This window comes from Melopsittacus undulatus, chromosome 3 (genome assembly GCF_012275295.1).
Source record: "Melopsittacus undulatus isolate bMelUnd1 chromosome 3, bMelUnd1.mat.Z, whole genome shotgun sequence".
NCBI lineage: Eukaryota > Metazoa > Chordata > Aves > Psittaciformes > Psittaculidae > Melopsittacus > Melopsittacus undulatus.
The window spans coordinates 23,232,196-23,248,064 of record NC_047529.1 but is presented as its reverse complement, the minus strand read 5'-3'; the positions used below and the strand labels follow the sequence as shown (position 1 = coordinate 23,248,064).

The 15,869-nt window shown below is 42.3% G+C and overlaps 1 protein-coding gene across 1 annotated transcript in view; it reads right to left on the bottom strand.

Moving 5' to 3' along the window:
- Nucleotides 1–5,425: 5,425 nt before the first annotated feature.
- The window catches only part of LOC115946069 (protein LYRIC-like), a 29,678-nt gene continuing 19,234 nt past the window's right edge, over nucleotides 5,426–15,869 (bottom strand). Inside the window, exons 8-11 of the mRNA XM_034061146.1 lie at nucleotides 10,434–10,540; nucleotides 9,609–9,725; nucleotides 8,049–8,178; nucleotides 5,426–7,592 (exon numbers count right to left, since the gene is read on the bottom strand). Of these exons, the coding sequence (XP_033917037.1) occupies nucleotides 7,537–7,592; nucleotides 8,049–8,178; nucleotides 9,609–9,725; nucleotides 10,434–10,540 (410 nt within the window). The 3' untranslated portion in view covers nucleotides 5,426–7,536. The remainder of the gene's footprint in view (nucleotides 7,593–8,048; nucleotides 8,179–9,608; nucleotides 9,726–10,433; nucleotides 10,541–15,869) is intronic.

The following is a 15,869-nucleotide window of genomic DNA, read 5'->3' as shown; positions in this document are numbered from 1 at the left end:
CTTGGAAAGCCAAAGCCAACTGCATGCCTGATTACATTGTTCCTGCAAAGCTGAGCAGCTCTCCCTCTTGTTGATCGGTCCCTGTGTGAAAGAGGAATCCTTAGGACCAGTTAAGAGAAAGCAGTAGCCTCATGCTTGAGTCTGGGCATCCACTTGGAAAAACCTAGGTTCCATTCCCAAGTGAAATTGTTTGCAAGGGCAAGTGTTCCCATGAAGATCTTGCAGTTGGACACTTTGCCTTGACTAGCATCGCTGGCAGCTCTCATGTCAGGTTCAGATCTTCAGGGCTATTTTAATGAGATGAAAGAACTCTTAATTAAGTGTTCATATCTCTGTCAGCCAGTCTCAGAATAAAAATTGATGTGATTCTCTTGAACTTTACTGCTTGTTATACCCTGTAGACAACAAAAGACGCTGGGAAGAATAATGTGAATGTCATTTAACATCACAAAGCAGCTTTCCACAGCAAGATAGACGGGTGTAGAAATATTGAGTGTGCATAAAAAAAACCCCACTCTCCACTTTCTCCACCCTCAAAAAAAAACCCAAACATTATTTTGAGAATTACTTCCTTGTTTCCTGTACTTTGGAGAAGAGAGGATAGGTTAATGATTTTAGTCCTACTCTCTGCGAAAGATTCCAGTTCTTCCATGCCACAGGTGGCCTGGATGACCTTAGGCAAGAAACCTCCTTCTCTGAGCCTTAATTCTGTCATTTTTCCTAGTTGAGAGAGGATTTGTGAGGCTAAATGTTTTAAAAATTCTGAAAGACTCCACTAATGGACATGGCAGCCAGACAAAATCTCAGAGAAACAGCAAGTACTGATGATAAACTTTCCTTCCCAGATAGGAGAGTGACCTTGACATTGCAGGACCAAATCATCCACTTCCACAACAGTGAGAGCAGAAAGCCCTACACATTCTGCAAGTGAGAAGCAGCTGCAAAAGAATTATTCAGATTCCTTTACCAGCAAGGCACTTAACTCCTTCCCTTTCAGCAGGTAAGGAGAGAATGAGTTTTGATATCATGGTGCTCCTCATTAGCCAGACTAGTTAGGTCTTTCAAAATCCATGTCTAGACAGGAGATTAGAACTTCTGTCTTGAGAGGGCCTGGCAATCTTCTACCAAACACATTAGTTTTTAATAATAATATTTTAAAATAATAAGTGTGACAGCAGAACAGTTAGGATCAGGCAAATGAGATGCCAGGATCCATTCTCCTTCAGCTGCTTCAAAAAGCTGAGTACAAAACCTGCAAGATGTCAGAACAACAGAGCACTGAGACTGTTCTGTGCTGATTTTTGTAATTTCCCAGTCTCTCCCTTTTGTTCCATTCTTTAGTCCATCCTTGGCTAAAAGATGTTGGTTTAAACTTATGCTGTAATCATTACTGCTCTGCGTGCACTGAACTCTTGCCAGGTTGCTTATGAAAGACGAAGCGTTACTCTGCTTCAGCATTTTCTCTGTGTGTGTGTGAGGAGCAACCTACAGACCACGAGCTGATAATCATACGTAACCTCCACAGACAGAGTTGATACCATTTTATAATTAAAATCTTGTCCTGTTTGGAACTGAGGACATTGAGGCACGGTGAGCTGAACTGATTTGACAAGCGCCACAAAGGCTAGTGAACTCAATAGGAACATCAAACACATCTCCTGTCATATGCCTTCTTTGCCAGGGAATAAAAGAGTGCAGGACATGTGGAGCTTTTCTATCCCAAATGGAAGGTGCTTGACTATAAGCACAGTAACAAGCTACTTCTGTTTTTTTTCCCCTAACTTTTCTCTAGGCATGTTTCTTCTACTCTATAAGATAATGTAATAATAATAATAATAATAATAAAAAGGATAGGTGACTTGGCTCTCAGACTCAGTTATTTTCTGCACTGAACAGCCATTTTTCAATCAAAAAAGCAAGTTTTTTCAACATCACAGAGAAACTAATGTCTTTACATAGATACTGCAGTACATAACACTGGATCCATACAACAGAATTTAGAAAAATCAATAGCAGTGGTGCAGAAAATGTGAAAAATATCTGATCTGAGAGCATGGATTAGCATTTTGCTTCTTTAAAAAATATAAGAATGCATTGGAGTAAAAGCAAAGCATTAACATATCGAAAAAGGAAAAAAAAACCCAAATAAATTAGTTAGGAGGGAAACTTTCCTGTGGGTGACTCATAAAGTGAAATTCTAATGATCTTGAATTCAGCATTAACAAACTTCAACAGGCTTTTTCTCCAAGATGGATTCTGCTAGAAGAAAACAAGCTAATTCAGTAGTTCCTTGCAAGAGATAAGAAAGTAACACGAATGTATCACGTGGAGTTTTGTGGTTATTGGCTTTTACTTTTGTTTACTGAATTAATCAAAATCACTTTGAGGTTCCTAATGTAATGGTCCAGGCTTCTGTAGGTTTTTTTGTAGTTGAATACTGTTAATACTATGAATTATCCTTTACCAGCAAGAGTCAATTTAACTCAGTTTCAGACCTTTTTAACTCATAACAGATGGATCAGAAAGTCAGGGTTAGAAAAAGCAGCTAAAATATGACAGCATGACATAAAACTTCTATTAGCACAAGACTGCATTTCTGGGTTACTTGCTGTTCATTCAGCTTTTCTGAATATCAAACATTGAATAAAAATTCTTGTATTCATCGAGAGAATCAAAATCTACTAAACTAAAAGAGCTGTGGTTCATTTATAGCAGCCTTCATGCAGCTGAGTAGCTATAAAAATGTCTAAAAATAATGTAATCTAAAATGGTACTTGCAATTTCAGGTATCTCAGTACTTTCACATTATGAACAGTGAGCAATGGACTTCCTGGCAGTCTTTCCTTCCAGCCCTCAGCCCAGAGTTGCCTCTCCATGAATCTTGGCACTATGAACAGGAGGAGCCTGAGGACCTGGATGCCACCTGCTCAGTGAAGTAGGAAGAGTTACCTCTGGGTGATTGTTATTTCTTTACATGTTGGCTCTTTGAATGGGTTTACAGTTTGAGGTGTGGGCAAAGGTTTCCATGAGGAATAGAGTGGCAGGCAGCTGATGCTGCCAGAAGTGCTCGATAAAGTCACATATCACATCTCTGTAACTTGCTTCCACCACTAAAGGAAAATAGTGCATGCAAAGAGCAAAGTTTGACAGGAAATAAAAGTTCACCACATTTGTAATACACTCTTGATGGGACAATACCAGGGTCAATTACTGTTAGAGTGGCTTTTCCCCAAGAAGATACAGAGAGTTTGTTTCTGAGACCACTGTATTACACTGTCCTTCCAGTACAGGAGGACGCTTCCTTTGCAGATGAGAACATCTGTGGAGCTAAATGCTGCCAGGTATGGCCCATACTGGAATGTTCAGTTTGCCTTGAAAAGACCCTTGGGTCTGGTTCAGTACTATCACAGAAGAAGAACAAGACCTCATCTTTGCAGCCCATCACTGACAAACCCCCTCTTCTCACAAGGAGTCAGCTACCCTTAGAAAACGTTCAGTACTATGGAGCAGGTCTGTGTTACTTTCTGCCAAGCAATTAGCATGTCTACCTGCAGATATGCCAGCTGTGCCACTGATCTGCAGATTGGGTGGAACCTTGATAATTATATGATAATTTACAGATAATTATGGAACAACAGGCAAATTCCTCTCTGCGGTTGCCCCACTTAACCCTGATGTTATTATACCCCAGTTTAAGTGTGAAGCAAAGCTCCAGCCTCTGCATCTGCATCCTGCAGTCTGCCTATGAGTAAACACAGCTTTGTAGGTCAGGAGTTCATCAATTACAGCATCAATCACATCTTAATCCCTGAAATACTCACAGACCCATTGCTCACAAATATGGGATGTAGCCAATCCTCCGCTTTCAAAAGGCTTCCCACAAGAAAGAGCATCATTACAAAAATAGAGCAGACTGAGTTTAAGAGAAAGTTGAAACTTAACAGCTTACTTAAAGCTTACTTAAAGCTGTAACAGCTGCTTGCTCCTAACCAGATCATAGATGTTTTCTCAGCCACACTTCATCCCACCTCCTATGCTGTGGCTGCACCAGAGGCTTGGTTTCTAGCCTCTGGGTTGTCTGCAGGTGCAGGGAGAGCTTGTGGGTGTTCCCAAGGCATATGCTACTCAAGCAAGTAATAAATTGCTTAAGGAAAAGAAGGGGGAGCCAGATGGATTTGGCCCATGAACTGGCAATTAGACCACAGTGGACTGATGAATGACCAAAGAGAGGCTACTCTAGACTCACCCTTTCAGGGGATAAGTTACACAGAGGATGAAAACATTCAGCTATAGCACAAGCAATGCTCCAGCTTCTTGGAGGGATGCTGAATCTCCTGTCTGAGGATTTATGCTGGTCTTTAGTGGTGAAGATCAGAGACTAGGAGATTGAGCATATCTAGCACATTCATTTAATACTCCTAGAGCCAGAAGCAGCATAGCAGGCTGTTGATCTGCACAGAACAGTTAATTCTCACAGGGGAGAAGAGGAAACATGTCTTAAAAGCATAGAAACCAGGGAGCAGCCTGAACACACAGTGTTGAAAGAGAATTTCCTAAGGGACTCAGTCTGGATTTCAAAGGTGCTGGCCATCTGCAAGGACCATTTGTTAAGCTGAGCAATGGTTTTTCAGCCTCTGAGAACTAGGAAATGAAAATGTGGAAGTTATCAGCAGTTGCTGAGTGCTTTGTGATTTGATTTGGTTGTTTTTTTAAATTCAGTCCTCTCACTGAGGAGCCAGACCCTCAGCACACTTGCCCATCCCTGGGAGCCCATGTAGCAGCAGATCTTGGGGATGCGGCTCAGAAAGGCTTCAGGCATGTATCAAACACTACCCAAATACCTTCCTGACTACTCTCAGCAATGGTACCAGTACTGCACAGACACCAAATACAATACAGACACCAAACTTTCCCTGAAGAGAGGTTCATCATCACTTAGAAAAGCCTATGATCAACTACAATCAAGTATTCGGTTGAAGGAATGTATTTTCTTCTCTTACGTTAGTATTTATTATTAAAGCATGTGCTGCTATAAACTACTGAGCCCGTCTGTATTACAGTGATGACTTCCCATCTGTGAAACAGTGGAGGCAGAAGAAAAATACAGCTTTCCTGATACCACTGATGTCAGTAAGAGTGGTACTGATGAATTTGTCAGAAAAACTGGGTAATATAATTTACTGCTGCTTGTCATCAGCACCACAGTCAACTTGTTAGAGGTCTTGATTGCTTTTCTATCCCAACAACAGAAGAATGTCATGAGGATTTCCTAAACATAAAAGGGTTCAGATGAAGTAAATACATTAAAAAAAACATTTACAGTACACCAAAAAAGCTTGAAAATTAAATGGTTTTAGCTGAAACCGCATGCTCTTACTCGCACACATACAAACTAATTAAATAATACTGCTCTTGAATGCTGGGCTTTGGGCAAAAGTTTTGATATTTATTATTAAAACAATGAACATCTGAAATAAAACATAATTACACAGACATCAAAAAGTTTGCAAGCATATACAGAGGAAAAATACAGAAGAAATCTGGAGCCTCTCTTTATCTCTTTCTTTCTTCCTTTTTTTTTTTTTTTTGATGACAGGTTATCTTCAGTGTTAAACAAAGACCTTGAGCAACATCCTGGCCCCAATGAGGTCAATGAATGAATGTTTTCCATTGGCTTCAGAGATAGCAGAACTTTAGTCATTACCCACATACTCTTCTAAATCCTTGAACTTGCTGTACTTGTTTCCCGAGTGATGCCATGTATCTTGCTATGCCTCTGTTCCAAACCAGCCACTTTCCAGATGAAAGCTCTTTGGTCTATTCAGTCCGCTCATAAACTGCCTATATTTTGTCTACACTGAAACACAAACACCAAGACATGCAGAGTCTAGATAGTGGGCTGCTAAGTTGTAGCAGTTAAGAGCACCCTTCACCTGCCCCTCTGAAACAATCCTGCTGTGCTGAATTTTCAGGAGTCACTGTACTGATAACTACCCAAACAGTCACAGCACAAGAGAACATATAGTAGCTAAGCTCCAAACACAAATACATTGCTGCAATTAATTGCTTCTCTGAAGGATACAGCTGCTTTGACAGCTATGCAGATGAAAGCTGTCAGGTAATAGCATAGAATTGCAGGGAAAGCTGAGACAAGCCAGCACCAGGGACTGAGTGGCTGCAATGGCAGAAGCACGTGGCTCTCTTCCAGACCAATGATGCAATCAGGAGTACTGCTGTGGCCGAGTAAAGCCATTATCATCCCTAGTTACTAGGTGTCCCATGTGAAATGAGTTTCAGCGCATCAGCCCAATGCTTACAAACTTGTGTACATTTAACATATTACCAATGTAATCTTCCCACACAATCTCCAAAGGCACAAAGTCCAATGCAGATGGGAGATCTGGCAATCACTACCTCATGTTCAAGGCAGCACTTCCAGGATGGGTCAGGTGGAGGCACAGTCTCAGGACCATCTGATGGAACCCTCACAGCTGCCAATAAAGCTGCAGCTCCTCTAGAGATAAAGAGCTTCAGCTTTTAGTGATGACAGCTCTGCGCTGTTTGTAAACCTCAGTATTCAATTGTAACACAATCCCTCCTCCATACCATAAGCCCTCTGACAACGAGAAATACACACTCTTCAATAAATACTAAAATGACATTTTAAAAAACTTCATTCACAGATTTCATTTATATTGGAATATTTAACAAAATTATAAAAACCTTCAGACATCAGATTAAGAAATGTTCTTTTTAAAAGTTACTTCAGTCTACTCTAAGTACAAATGCAACATGCTTTGGACATACAGACTTTAAACTTTAGTCCACTGTGAAACCTGAGGAGAAATAAAGGGTTTAGATCATCTTTCCAAATAATTTTAAAACCTCTTTTAGGAATTTTCCCTTGTAGAACAAGTTAGCCTGATGTAGCATGAAAAGTATAAATACATCAAGGTATGAGGCAGTAGTCAGGTAACAGCAGCCAACAAGGTTTAAAAAGATTTAGGAGGTTTAAGAATGATCCGTGTATTCTCCCTTTGTCTCTGACCAGTGGTTCCTTCTGTACATTACTAGCCTGTCAACGAGCACCTCTGCAAAAAAGACAGAGGAGACCAGACTAGCTGGTGGATCCTCCATGGGACCAAAGTACAGTCACAGTCAGGAGTGTTCTGACTATTTCTACAATAGCATATAACATTACAAGTTGACAAACAACATGAGAGTGAAAAACTGAAAAGACTTAATGCAACCAGTCAAACCCCATTCAACAGCTTTTAACCAAGGGCAGCAGTTTGTAATGAACAGCTACTCTGTTCCAATGCCACCTCCTGTGCACAGTGTGCTCATTCTCTCCGTTCTCTCACTCACTCATGCTCTCTGGCTCACTGCTCCTCTTCTCCTCTTTGTCTCCCTGGGAGGTCTCCTAGAGCCTTTCTTTGCTTTGGACTCAGTGCAGCATCACAGAAAGCAGAATCCTTGCAGCTCACTGGCATGCCTGCCCCATTGTGTTTTCACTCTGGCAGCTGCGCAGCTCCTTCAAGTCTCTTTCTTCATTTTCTTCCTCTTCCTCCTCTCCTTTTTTCCAGGTACACCTGCCATACAAACAACGGGGCCAGTGCACAAACCTTCTACATGCTATCATGTCCCTGGACATTGCTGGGTTTTCACCTGAAATTAGTATTTTGGGGTTCTCAGATACGTTTTACAAGGGCCACCTATTTTCAAGGGTAATCCAAAGGCATGGAGAGGGCTGTGTATGTTTTTAGCAGGCTCTGAGTCACTCACACACACATCTGCTTCTATTTCACATTTAAAAGCAGTGTGCAAAATACTAAATGCAATAGTAGTTTTGCTTATTAACTCTAACAGGAGCAGGAATCTGTATCTGTCACAGAAAAACCTCAAAGTTTTACAGAGCCTCTCTAAGAAATGACACAGTTAAAGAAGTGTTTCACATATTCTCCTAAAAATGCATTTGTGAACACTCCTCAGATTATGCATTATTCTGAAACTAGAATTCATCAGATGTTCAAAAAACAGTCACTTACCATTACTGGGTGAATTAATAGCAACATCCAAGGAGTTTTTGAAGGAAGTATAGACTGCATCACTGCTATGTTTTCTGGATAAAAAACCTCTTGGGCCTTCTTCCATTCTTGTTTCCAAACCTTCCTGGAGCTTAATTGAAACAATATGCTTCACTAAGCATATGAGTTAAATGAAGCATATGCAAGTACAAAATATGAGAGAAAATGTCATTATCAGAGGGAATTAGGGTATTTGAAGAGACTGCAGGACAAATTAGGTTATAAATTATTAAAATATTCTGGCACGTCATCTACCTACTTTCTTTGTTTGTTTTAGAAGGGATTAAATGTTGAAATTGTCTTTCATTACCATCTTTCCCCTTATTTCTCTCAGTGAATAGAAGTACAGCAAGATATATTGAGGGGAAAGTACTGTAACTATATAGTGAGACTGAAGACTAAGATGTGTTCCGTGGCTGCTAAATGACCACAGTGGACAGAGGTAGCACAGGGTGTGTGATGAGCAACTTTGTATATGTGGCTTCATATGTAATTTCATTTTTTTATGTCTGTTGCCAAAGGGTGAGCTTGCACAGCAGCAGACACCAGCATCTGGGACTGACATGCAACATAAGCTCCCCCTGTCCCATCATAAACATGCCAGAAGAAACTGTGCTGTCTTGAGGAGTCTGAACAGCTTTATTAGGATTATTCATTAAGGTACATACAAAGCTAAAGCAACTAATTGGATGTGCAAGAGAGAGGGTGGTCCAGCAGCACCCTGGTAACTGGTGGGTTGCTGTAATGACCACATGGATTGTGGTCAGTGAGTGAGTTAAAAGTGTCTCTCTTAAAATGAGACATCAAGAGTTCAAGGGAGAAAAACTGTCCTGAGGATCAGGAAAGACCACAGTGTGTGTGAGGGGAAGACAAATGATATTACACAGCCATACAAGTCCAGAGCCACATTCAGTGGTGAGTGAAAAACAATTAGAACATTATGGGGGGTCCCCTATTTCACTGAGCAGCAAGGCCATCACCGCCAAGGACTGGTCCAAAACCCAGCCAACATCTGTTCTTTGTACCTCCCATTCCAAACAAGCTGACATTTTCCACAGCCTTTCTCTGTTGTGCTCTGAGACACTTTGCTCTCAGTAAGTGTTTTACTGGTATAACACTGGTCTTGCTTTATCTTCACTGGCTTTTGGAAACCACATTTGCTTTACTGTTAGTATCTCCAGGTGACCTTCCACGATGGATAAAATACAGCCCAGCTGTACACTAAACCTGAAGTGCATTTTCCTGAGAATGCATTTCTTCTTCCATGATTAAAGCCATCTGTTCCTCTCTGCATTGCAAAATCAAATTATTTTGTAAATATGTTGGGGAATACTGTATTGCAAAAACCCACTGGTCACTGTGCTCACCCTTCTTTTATAGTAGGGCAGGGAGAAGAAAGAAGAGGAAGTTAGAAGATGGAGAGGAAGGCAAACCCCCTTAGATCACATCATCCTAATGGAGAAGACACCCCCCTCTGTTCTTGGAAAATCGGACACTACTCTGGGAATGCAAAATACTCACAAGCCTCAGTCCTGATCCACCTTTTGCTTTTTTTACTTCAATTTTCTTCTTCTGCTGCATTTTGTTTTCAAGTCCAGAAAGGCAGAAATGAATGCCTGCTTCGCCTTTTAGCAAATCCTGAAAGCATCAGAGATTTTGTGGGAGGAGGTATGGAGCTGCTGATTCATTTTTTTTTTCAGTAAAACTGGTTACCTCCAGGAACATGTGCTGACAGTGTACAAGCAGGGCATCTCTCTGGGTAAGGTACACACCTCAGCTTAAGGCAGCTCTTTGCAAAAAGCTCAATATGCTCTTCTCACTGCTGTCAAAGAGGGTCATTGCCCTGCGCTTCTACAAGGCAAGTCAAACAGCAAGTCTTCTGTTCTATCTCTCCACATCTGCATCACTGTCAGCAAACTCTCTCACTTAAGTAAACACATCCCAGCTTCTTGCAATGGTGTGAAAGCTGGTGCCAGCTGTGGACTCCGCACCTCTTTTAAGCCCCAGGTATTCAGGAAGGTCAGTGGCAGTAGAAAGAGTTCATTCACACAGGGTGGCAAACACCTGATGTGTGCTGCTCAGGGCAGCAGTGCCACCACATTATGAACTCCCAGACCAAGCCAACTCACACATCCTGCAAGTGTGTCCCAAGCTCCAGCTCTCTCAGACAGGTCAGGGGAGTGACTATGCCAAGTGCCTTCTCCCACTGTGGGAAGGCCCCCACAACCGGAGGAGCCCAGACTTGGTGCAGGTTTGGACACCCTGGTCTGGCTGAGAGTGATCCCAGTGGAGCATCTCTCCTTTGGTCATAGAATCATAGAATAGTTAGCAGCAACACTGTCTCACCTTCTCCTTCTTGTCCCCTGTCTTGTGCTCCTCATCTCCTGTCCAATTTCCCCACTCTTCCAAGGGAGCCTTCCAGTCAGAGTCTAGGTCAATCGCTGAATGATCATCTGTTAGGATAAGTGTACAAATTAATTATGTTCAAATCCATGCTACTTCCCAGGCTCACACTAATAACACAAATGCTGCAGAGATCTGTCATCTTCCTGCTTGCCAATGGGCTGTCTGGGTGTGCATGTACGCACATGCGTCTTCAATATATTCTGAAAAGTACAACTGGCTGCTAATTGACAGTGACTGCACTCTTCAGGGCAGGAGGAAAATTAAAGGACAGAAAAATACATACAGGAACAAAAGTGCTTCCATCCTGCACTTCAAGCAAACAAGCTGCACAATACTAATAGCATGGCTTGTCTAACATTTTCTTTATTTAATGGAGAAGGATTCAGGCATATCCAGAAACACTGGCAGACACAGTGGGCTCTTCCACTCACTGCAATACACCATCCTCAGTGCAGTTATTTGGATGGAAGAGTAACATTAGCAAAGGATTTATGCATTTGCTAATGCTCTCATTGGCATTTTCTTTTCTATCAAAAATAGAACCAAGTGCATTCTTGACTTAATCTTCCTGGTTTATTTTCTTTTCTTGAATGTAAGCCAGAAAGGCACCATCATGGCATACATGCAACTGTAAATATGCATTAAATAGGTAACATCTAGCCTGCATCAATTCTTATCATTTCATGAGGGCTAGGCAAAAAACTTTTGAAAATCTAGGTTTCTCTATCTGCCACCATCTGGTGCCTTTGAAAATCTGGCCACAAGCCCTGAGCTGCCTCTCCATACAGCACTGGCAAATGATACTCAGGCAAGAGGCAAAACAGACCAGTCTAATTCCTTTGCCCAAACTGAATGAGTTGCAAAAAAACAGATAAATCAGCACAAGATGTTGAAAGAACTACTTGATCATTTTTTTAATGGTTTGAGTGCAACAATCTTAAGTCTCATCCTAACAGGGAAAAAGATTTTGAAAACACAGCATATAATAATAACAACTCTTAGCTGGTCACGTCTCTTAAAATAAAAACAAATACAAAAAAATCCCAAGCTGCATGGAAAAACTTCTCATTGAAGCAGGGCCAAAACCAAAAGCATGCTGGGGAGGATAGAAGAAAATTGTTTCCAAAAAGTTGCTCTGTCCAGTTTGCTGCCAAATGTCATAAACATGATTCTAGACATTGCTCATGTTTCTCAATTTAAAATCCATGCATAGACAGTATTTCTTTCCTTCTTCAACAAAATAGGCGCAAGTATTTTTGAGTGCATTCCTCAATAAAATTACAGTCTTTTAGGCAAATGAATGCATCTAGATTTGAGAGATGCACAATATACATGAATGAGTTAGATGTCTGAAGAACAGTTTGTGTTCAAAAAACTCCTGCTGCTTCTCCCCAGTTAGGTAACCTGAGGGTCTGGCTCAGAACTCTGGAGGATTTAGCTGTCGTGGATAAAGGCAGTAGCAACCTGGACTCTCCAGCCCATTAACTATGCCACAAGATACATCGGAGGGAGGACACAGCAAGTCCCAGCTCAGCCTGTGCAGTGCACACTCTGTCTGTGGTTTCAAATCTTTCCTCTTGTGTAGCATATTTCCCTTCTACACTGACATCTCCTGGAATGTCTTTAAACTTGAATAGTCTCTAATATTTTTAAATCACCAACTGCTTTTCTATGGATCATAAATTCTCTCACAGGCTAAAGCTGGTCAGTAATTCCTCCAGTAGGAGAAAACCAAACACAAAAAGGAACATGCTGTGCAGCAACAAGTACTCCTATTCCCCAGGTGGGGTTAGCACTCACAGAAGTGGTATCTCCCAGTGTACCCGTAGACCAACATCTTGATAATTCCTGCTGTTCATTTTTACAAAAGCAGTGCTCAAGGCCAGGTTGGACAGGACTTTGAGCAACCTGCTCTAGTGGAAGGTGAACAGAAAAGTACAGCTTTGTCTGTGTGGGAGCTGCCGGGGGACTAAGGTGGGTGGCAAGGAAGAATCTAGTTGGAAAATCATAGAATCATGATTTGGGTTGGAAGGAACCTTAAAGACTGTCCAGTTCCAATCCCTGCCATGGGCAGGGCCACCTTCTACTAGACCAGGTTACTCAAAGCCCCGTCCAACCTGGCCTTGAACACTTCCAGGCATGGGGCATACACAACTTCCTTGAGCAGCTTGTTCCAGTGCTTCACACCCTCACAGTAAGGAATACCTTCCTCATATATAATCTAAATTTCCCTGTTTCAGCTGGCACCTTCCTCTAGCATAATTCAGTAGATGCAAAAATACCAAGTAAATCCCAGACTAAAGTCTTCTTTTAATTGAAAGAAGCTGCTTATTCCCATGAAACAAAGAAATGAAAATTCATTTTAACCCCGGGACAGAACAAGGAGGGGAGTCAGGAGACAATGGGGCTGTCTGAGGTTTCCAGGCAAAATCTGCCTCAGCAATATAGAAGGATTCATTGGGAAGATGCTAAGTCACAGGTAGAAAGACAACCTTCATTGTCGTGAGATGCTGCATTTGCAAAGCAGAACATGGGACTTCTGAGACTGCCTTGTGCTGTTGCCAGAGCACAGGTCCACTGCACTGTGAAGCAGAAAAATGGGATAAAATCATTATGTGCTTGCCTTAGAACCTGACACAGGTGCTCTACAACAGCCCAGCCAGCCACTCTGTGCAGGTTACACACTTTGTAACAGCAAATCCATCCGTGGCCTATAATGTATTTTGTGAGACAGGTAAGCATGAGTACATCAGTGTCACCACAGGGACAGCAGCAGACCTGTGATACAGATGCACAAAGGCCATATTGGGAAACATATGCAAGCAGTAAAGTTGTTGAGGTAAAGTGCAGGAGGAAGAGCAGGAGGATCCAGAACAACCCTGTGGAACAAGCAAGACAGGTGCCTGGCAAAAGCAGAACAGTTCCTGGGCTCAAGAAGAAAGTGAATTATACCAGAAGCAGATGAGATTCACCCCCTTTCTTTCAGCTTTGTGGCAGGGATGATAAGTATGCAAATACTAATGATGAGCAGGGAAAACTGACTGAAGTAAGTTGCCCATTTTGGGGCCCCCGTCCCACATGGAAGACTGCTAACCACTTCAATTTCCTGATGGGGCTGCAATCATCAGTGCTGGCCATGTGGCTTCAGCTCCAAGACACTCAACACTCATAGCTAATGGCTTAGATTACTAAAGACTAATTTTTTGAATACGCAGAGACAATGGCTGATGACAGAACAAGGATTACAGAATCGCTGAGGTTGGAAGGGACCTCTGGAGATTCCACGCTGCTGCTTACTGCAGGCTCAGCTACAACAGGTTGCTCAGGGATGTAGCCACCAGGATCTTAATATCTCCAAGGGTGGAGACTTCACAACCTGGCAATCTGTTCTGCTGCCTGAATACCCTCACCATAAAAAGAAAACAAAAAAAAAACCCAAATATTTTCTCATGTGTAAGTGGAATTTCCTGTGCTTTTTGTCAGAGGCAACCACCCCATCAGGTGTTCATACACATGACAGACTCTGCTGGACCTACTCCAGTGTGTCCATGCCTATCTTGTATTGGGGACACCAGAAATGGGCACAGCACTCCAGATGTGATAGTGATTAAGAATTAACCATCAGCAGCGTGTATCATTAATGAACACCACCCTAGCAAGTGTGTAATCCTGAAATATGCCTGATTTGTCAGTCTTTTAAACACACCCCTATCGCAGTGACCTCAGTTCCCTAACTACTAACTCCTCTCCATGTACATACAGTTTCAGTAGCAACAAAACGTAAGCCTCAAATCTTTTGTTGGTTAGGGTGTTATTATTATTGGTACTTCACAAAAAGATATCCCAATGAGGAGCAGGGAGCCGGCCCAGCTGCTCCGTGAGCCTGGCACAGAACAAAGAAGCTCATTAAGGACATAGGGGTAACGGGTTGAAACTTAAACAGCAGGGATTTAGACTGGATATAAGGAAGAAGTTCGTTACTGTGAGGGTGGTGAGGTACTGGAATGGGTTGCCCAGGGAGGTAGTGAATGCTCCAACCCTGGCAGTGTTCAAGACCAGGTTGGATGAAGCCTTGGGTGATACGGTTTAGTGTGAGGTGTCCCTGCCCATGGCAGGGGGGTTGGAACTAGATGATCCTGAGGTCCTTTCCAATCCTAACTATTCTATGATTCTATGTTTAAATGTACTGATCTGGATTTGATAAAATGATCCCAGTTCATATTCAGGTTATGAATGGCTTTTTTTTTTTCAGTTCAGAGGCCGGCAAGCACTAACAGGCCTTGTTTAACTGTCAAAGAGCTCATTTTGCCTGCAGCACAGGTCTTACTGCCAACCATTATGTCATCTAAATTCAGGGAATACATGTTTGTGACACTCCCCTCTGCATCAGTATCAAGGCTGAAGATTTAAAGGAAAAATAATACTATTACTGAGAAACAAGCTGTAGGGAGGGCAGGAACCCTTCTATTTCTGCTTTCAATCTAAATGCTTCTGCTACAACATCTGCAAGAGCAAGCTAATGTACTTGCCCCTATCTGTTCTGCTCCCAGATGGGGCATTGAAAAAGTGGAGCTCTGCCTGGCTTTGCAACTGCAGATCAAATCCCAAGAGCACCAAGTGTGACGTGCTAAATGCAACACAATGAAAGGCTGCTGAAGAGCTACCTGCATTGCCTCCCTCCTTCCTGTGTGGGCAAGCCTGGGCTCAGAAGTTACACAGTGCCCAGCAGCAATGTGGTGGTGAACAAACACAGCACTAATGGAAGGGAATGCTTAGGGTTGGGTGTTTTTTTTGGTTTATTTTTTTAAACCAAACTATGCTAGTTACAAAATCCTCTGATGGCCAAACTGATGTGTCTGCTTCAAAGTCACAGTTACTGCTGGGCAGAGGAGTGTGATGACCACAGTCTGTTCTCAATGCATTCAACCAGTCTGTGTTCTCCTGTAGTTATGGCAATCAGAGCAGCTAGAAGAGCAAGAAGGGGTCTGCTTGGCTCGTCAGCCATCATTCCTGCAAGAGCAGGGTAAAAGCCTCCCAGCAGCAGGGGTATAAATAGATACTTCAATCCTGACCAAAAGGTCAAGAGAAAAGGCCATATAATACCCACAACTGTTCATGCCGAATTATTCCAGCCACTCAGGACCCATGCTGGCCTATCAAGCAGATTTTAAAAGTAACAAAAAAGCAACCAGTCATAAAAAGACTGCAAGGCTCATTGTCAGAGTCCACTGGAGCTGGATTCTGCATGTGGGTTCTGGGTATTACAGATGAGACTTTCAGTTTTAGCAGAGGTACGCCATGCTGTAGCAGCTCCCTGTCCTCCCTGCAGCTCTCTCTCAGCCACCCCACAGAGCCCAGGACAGGGGCTGCCTGGAA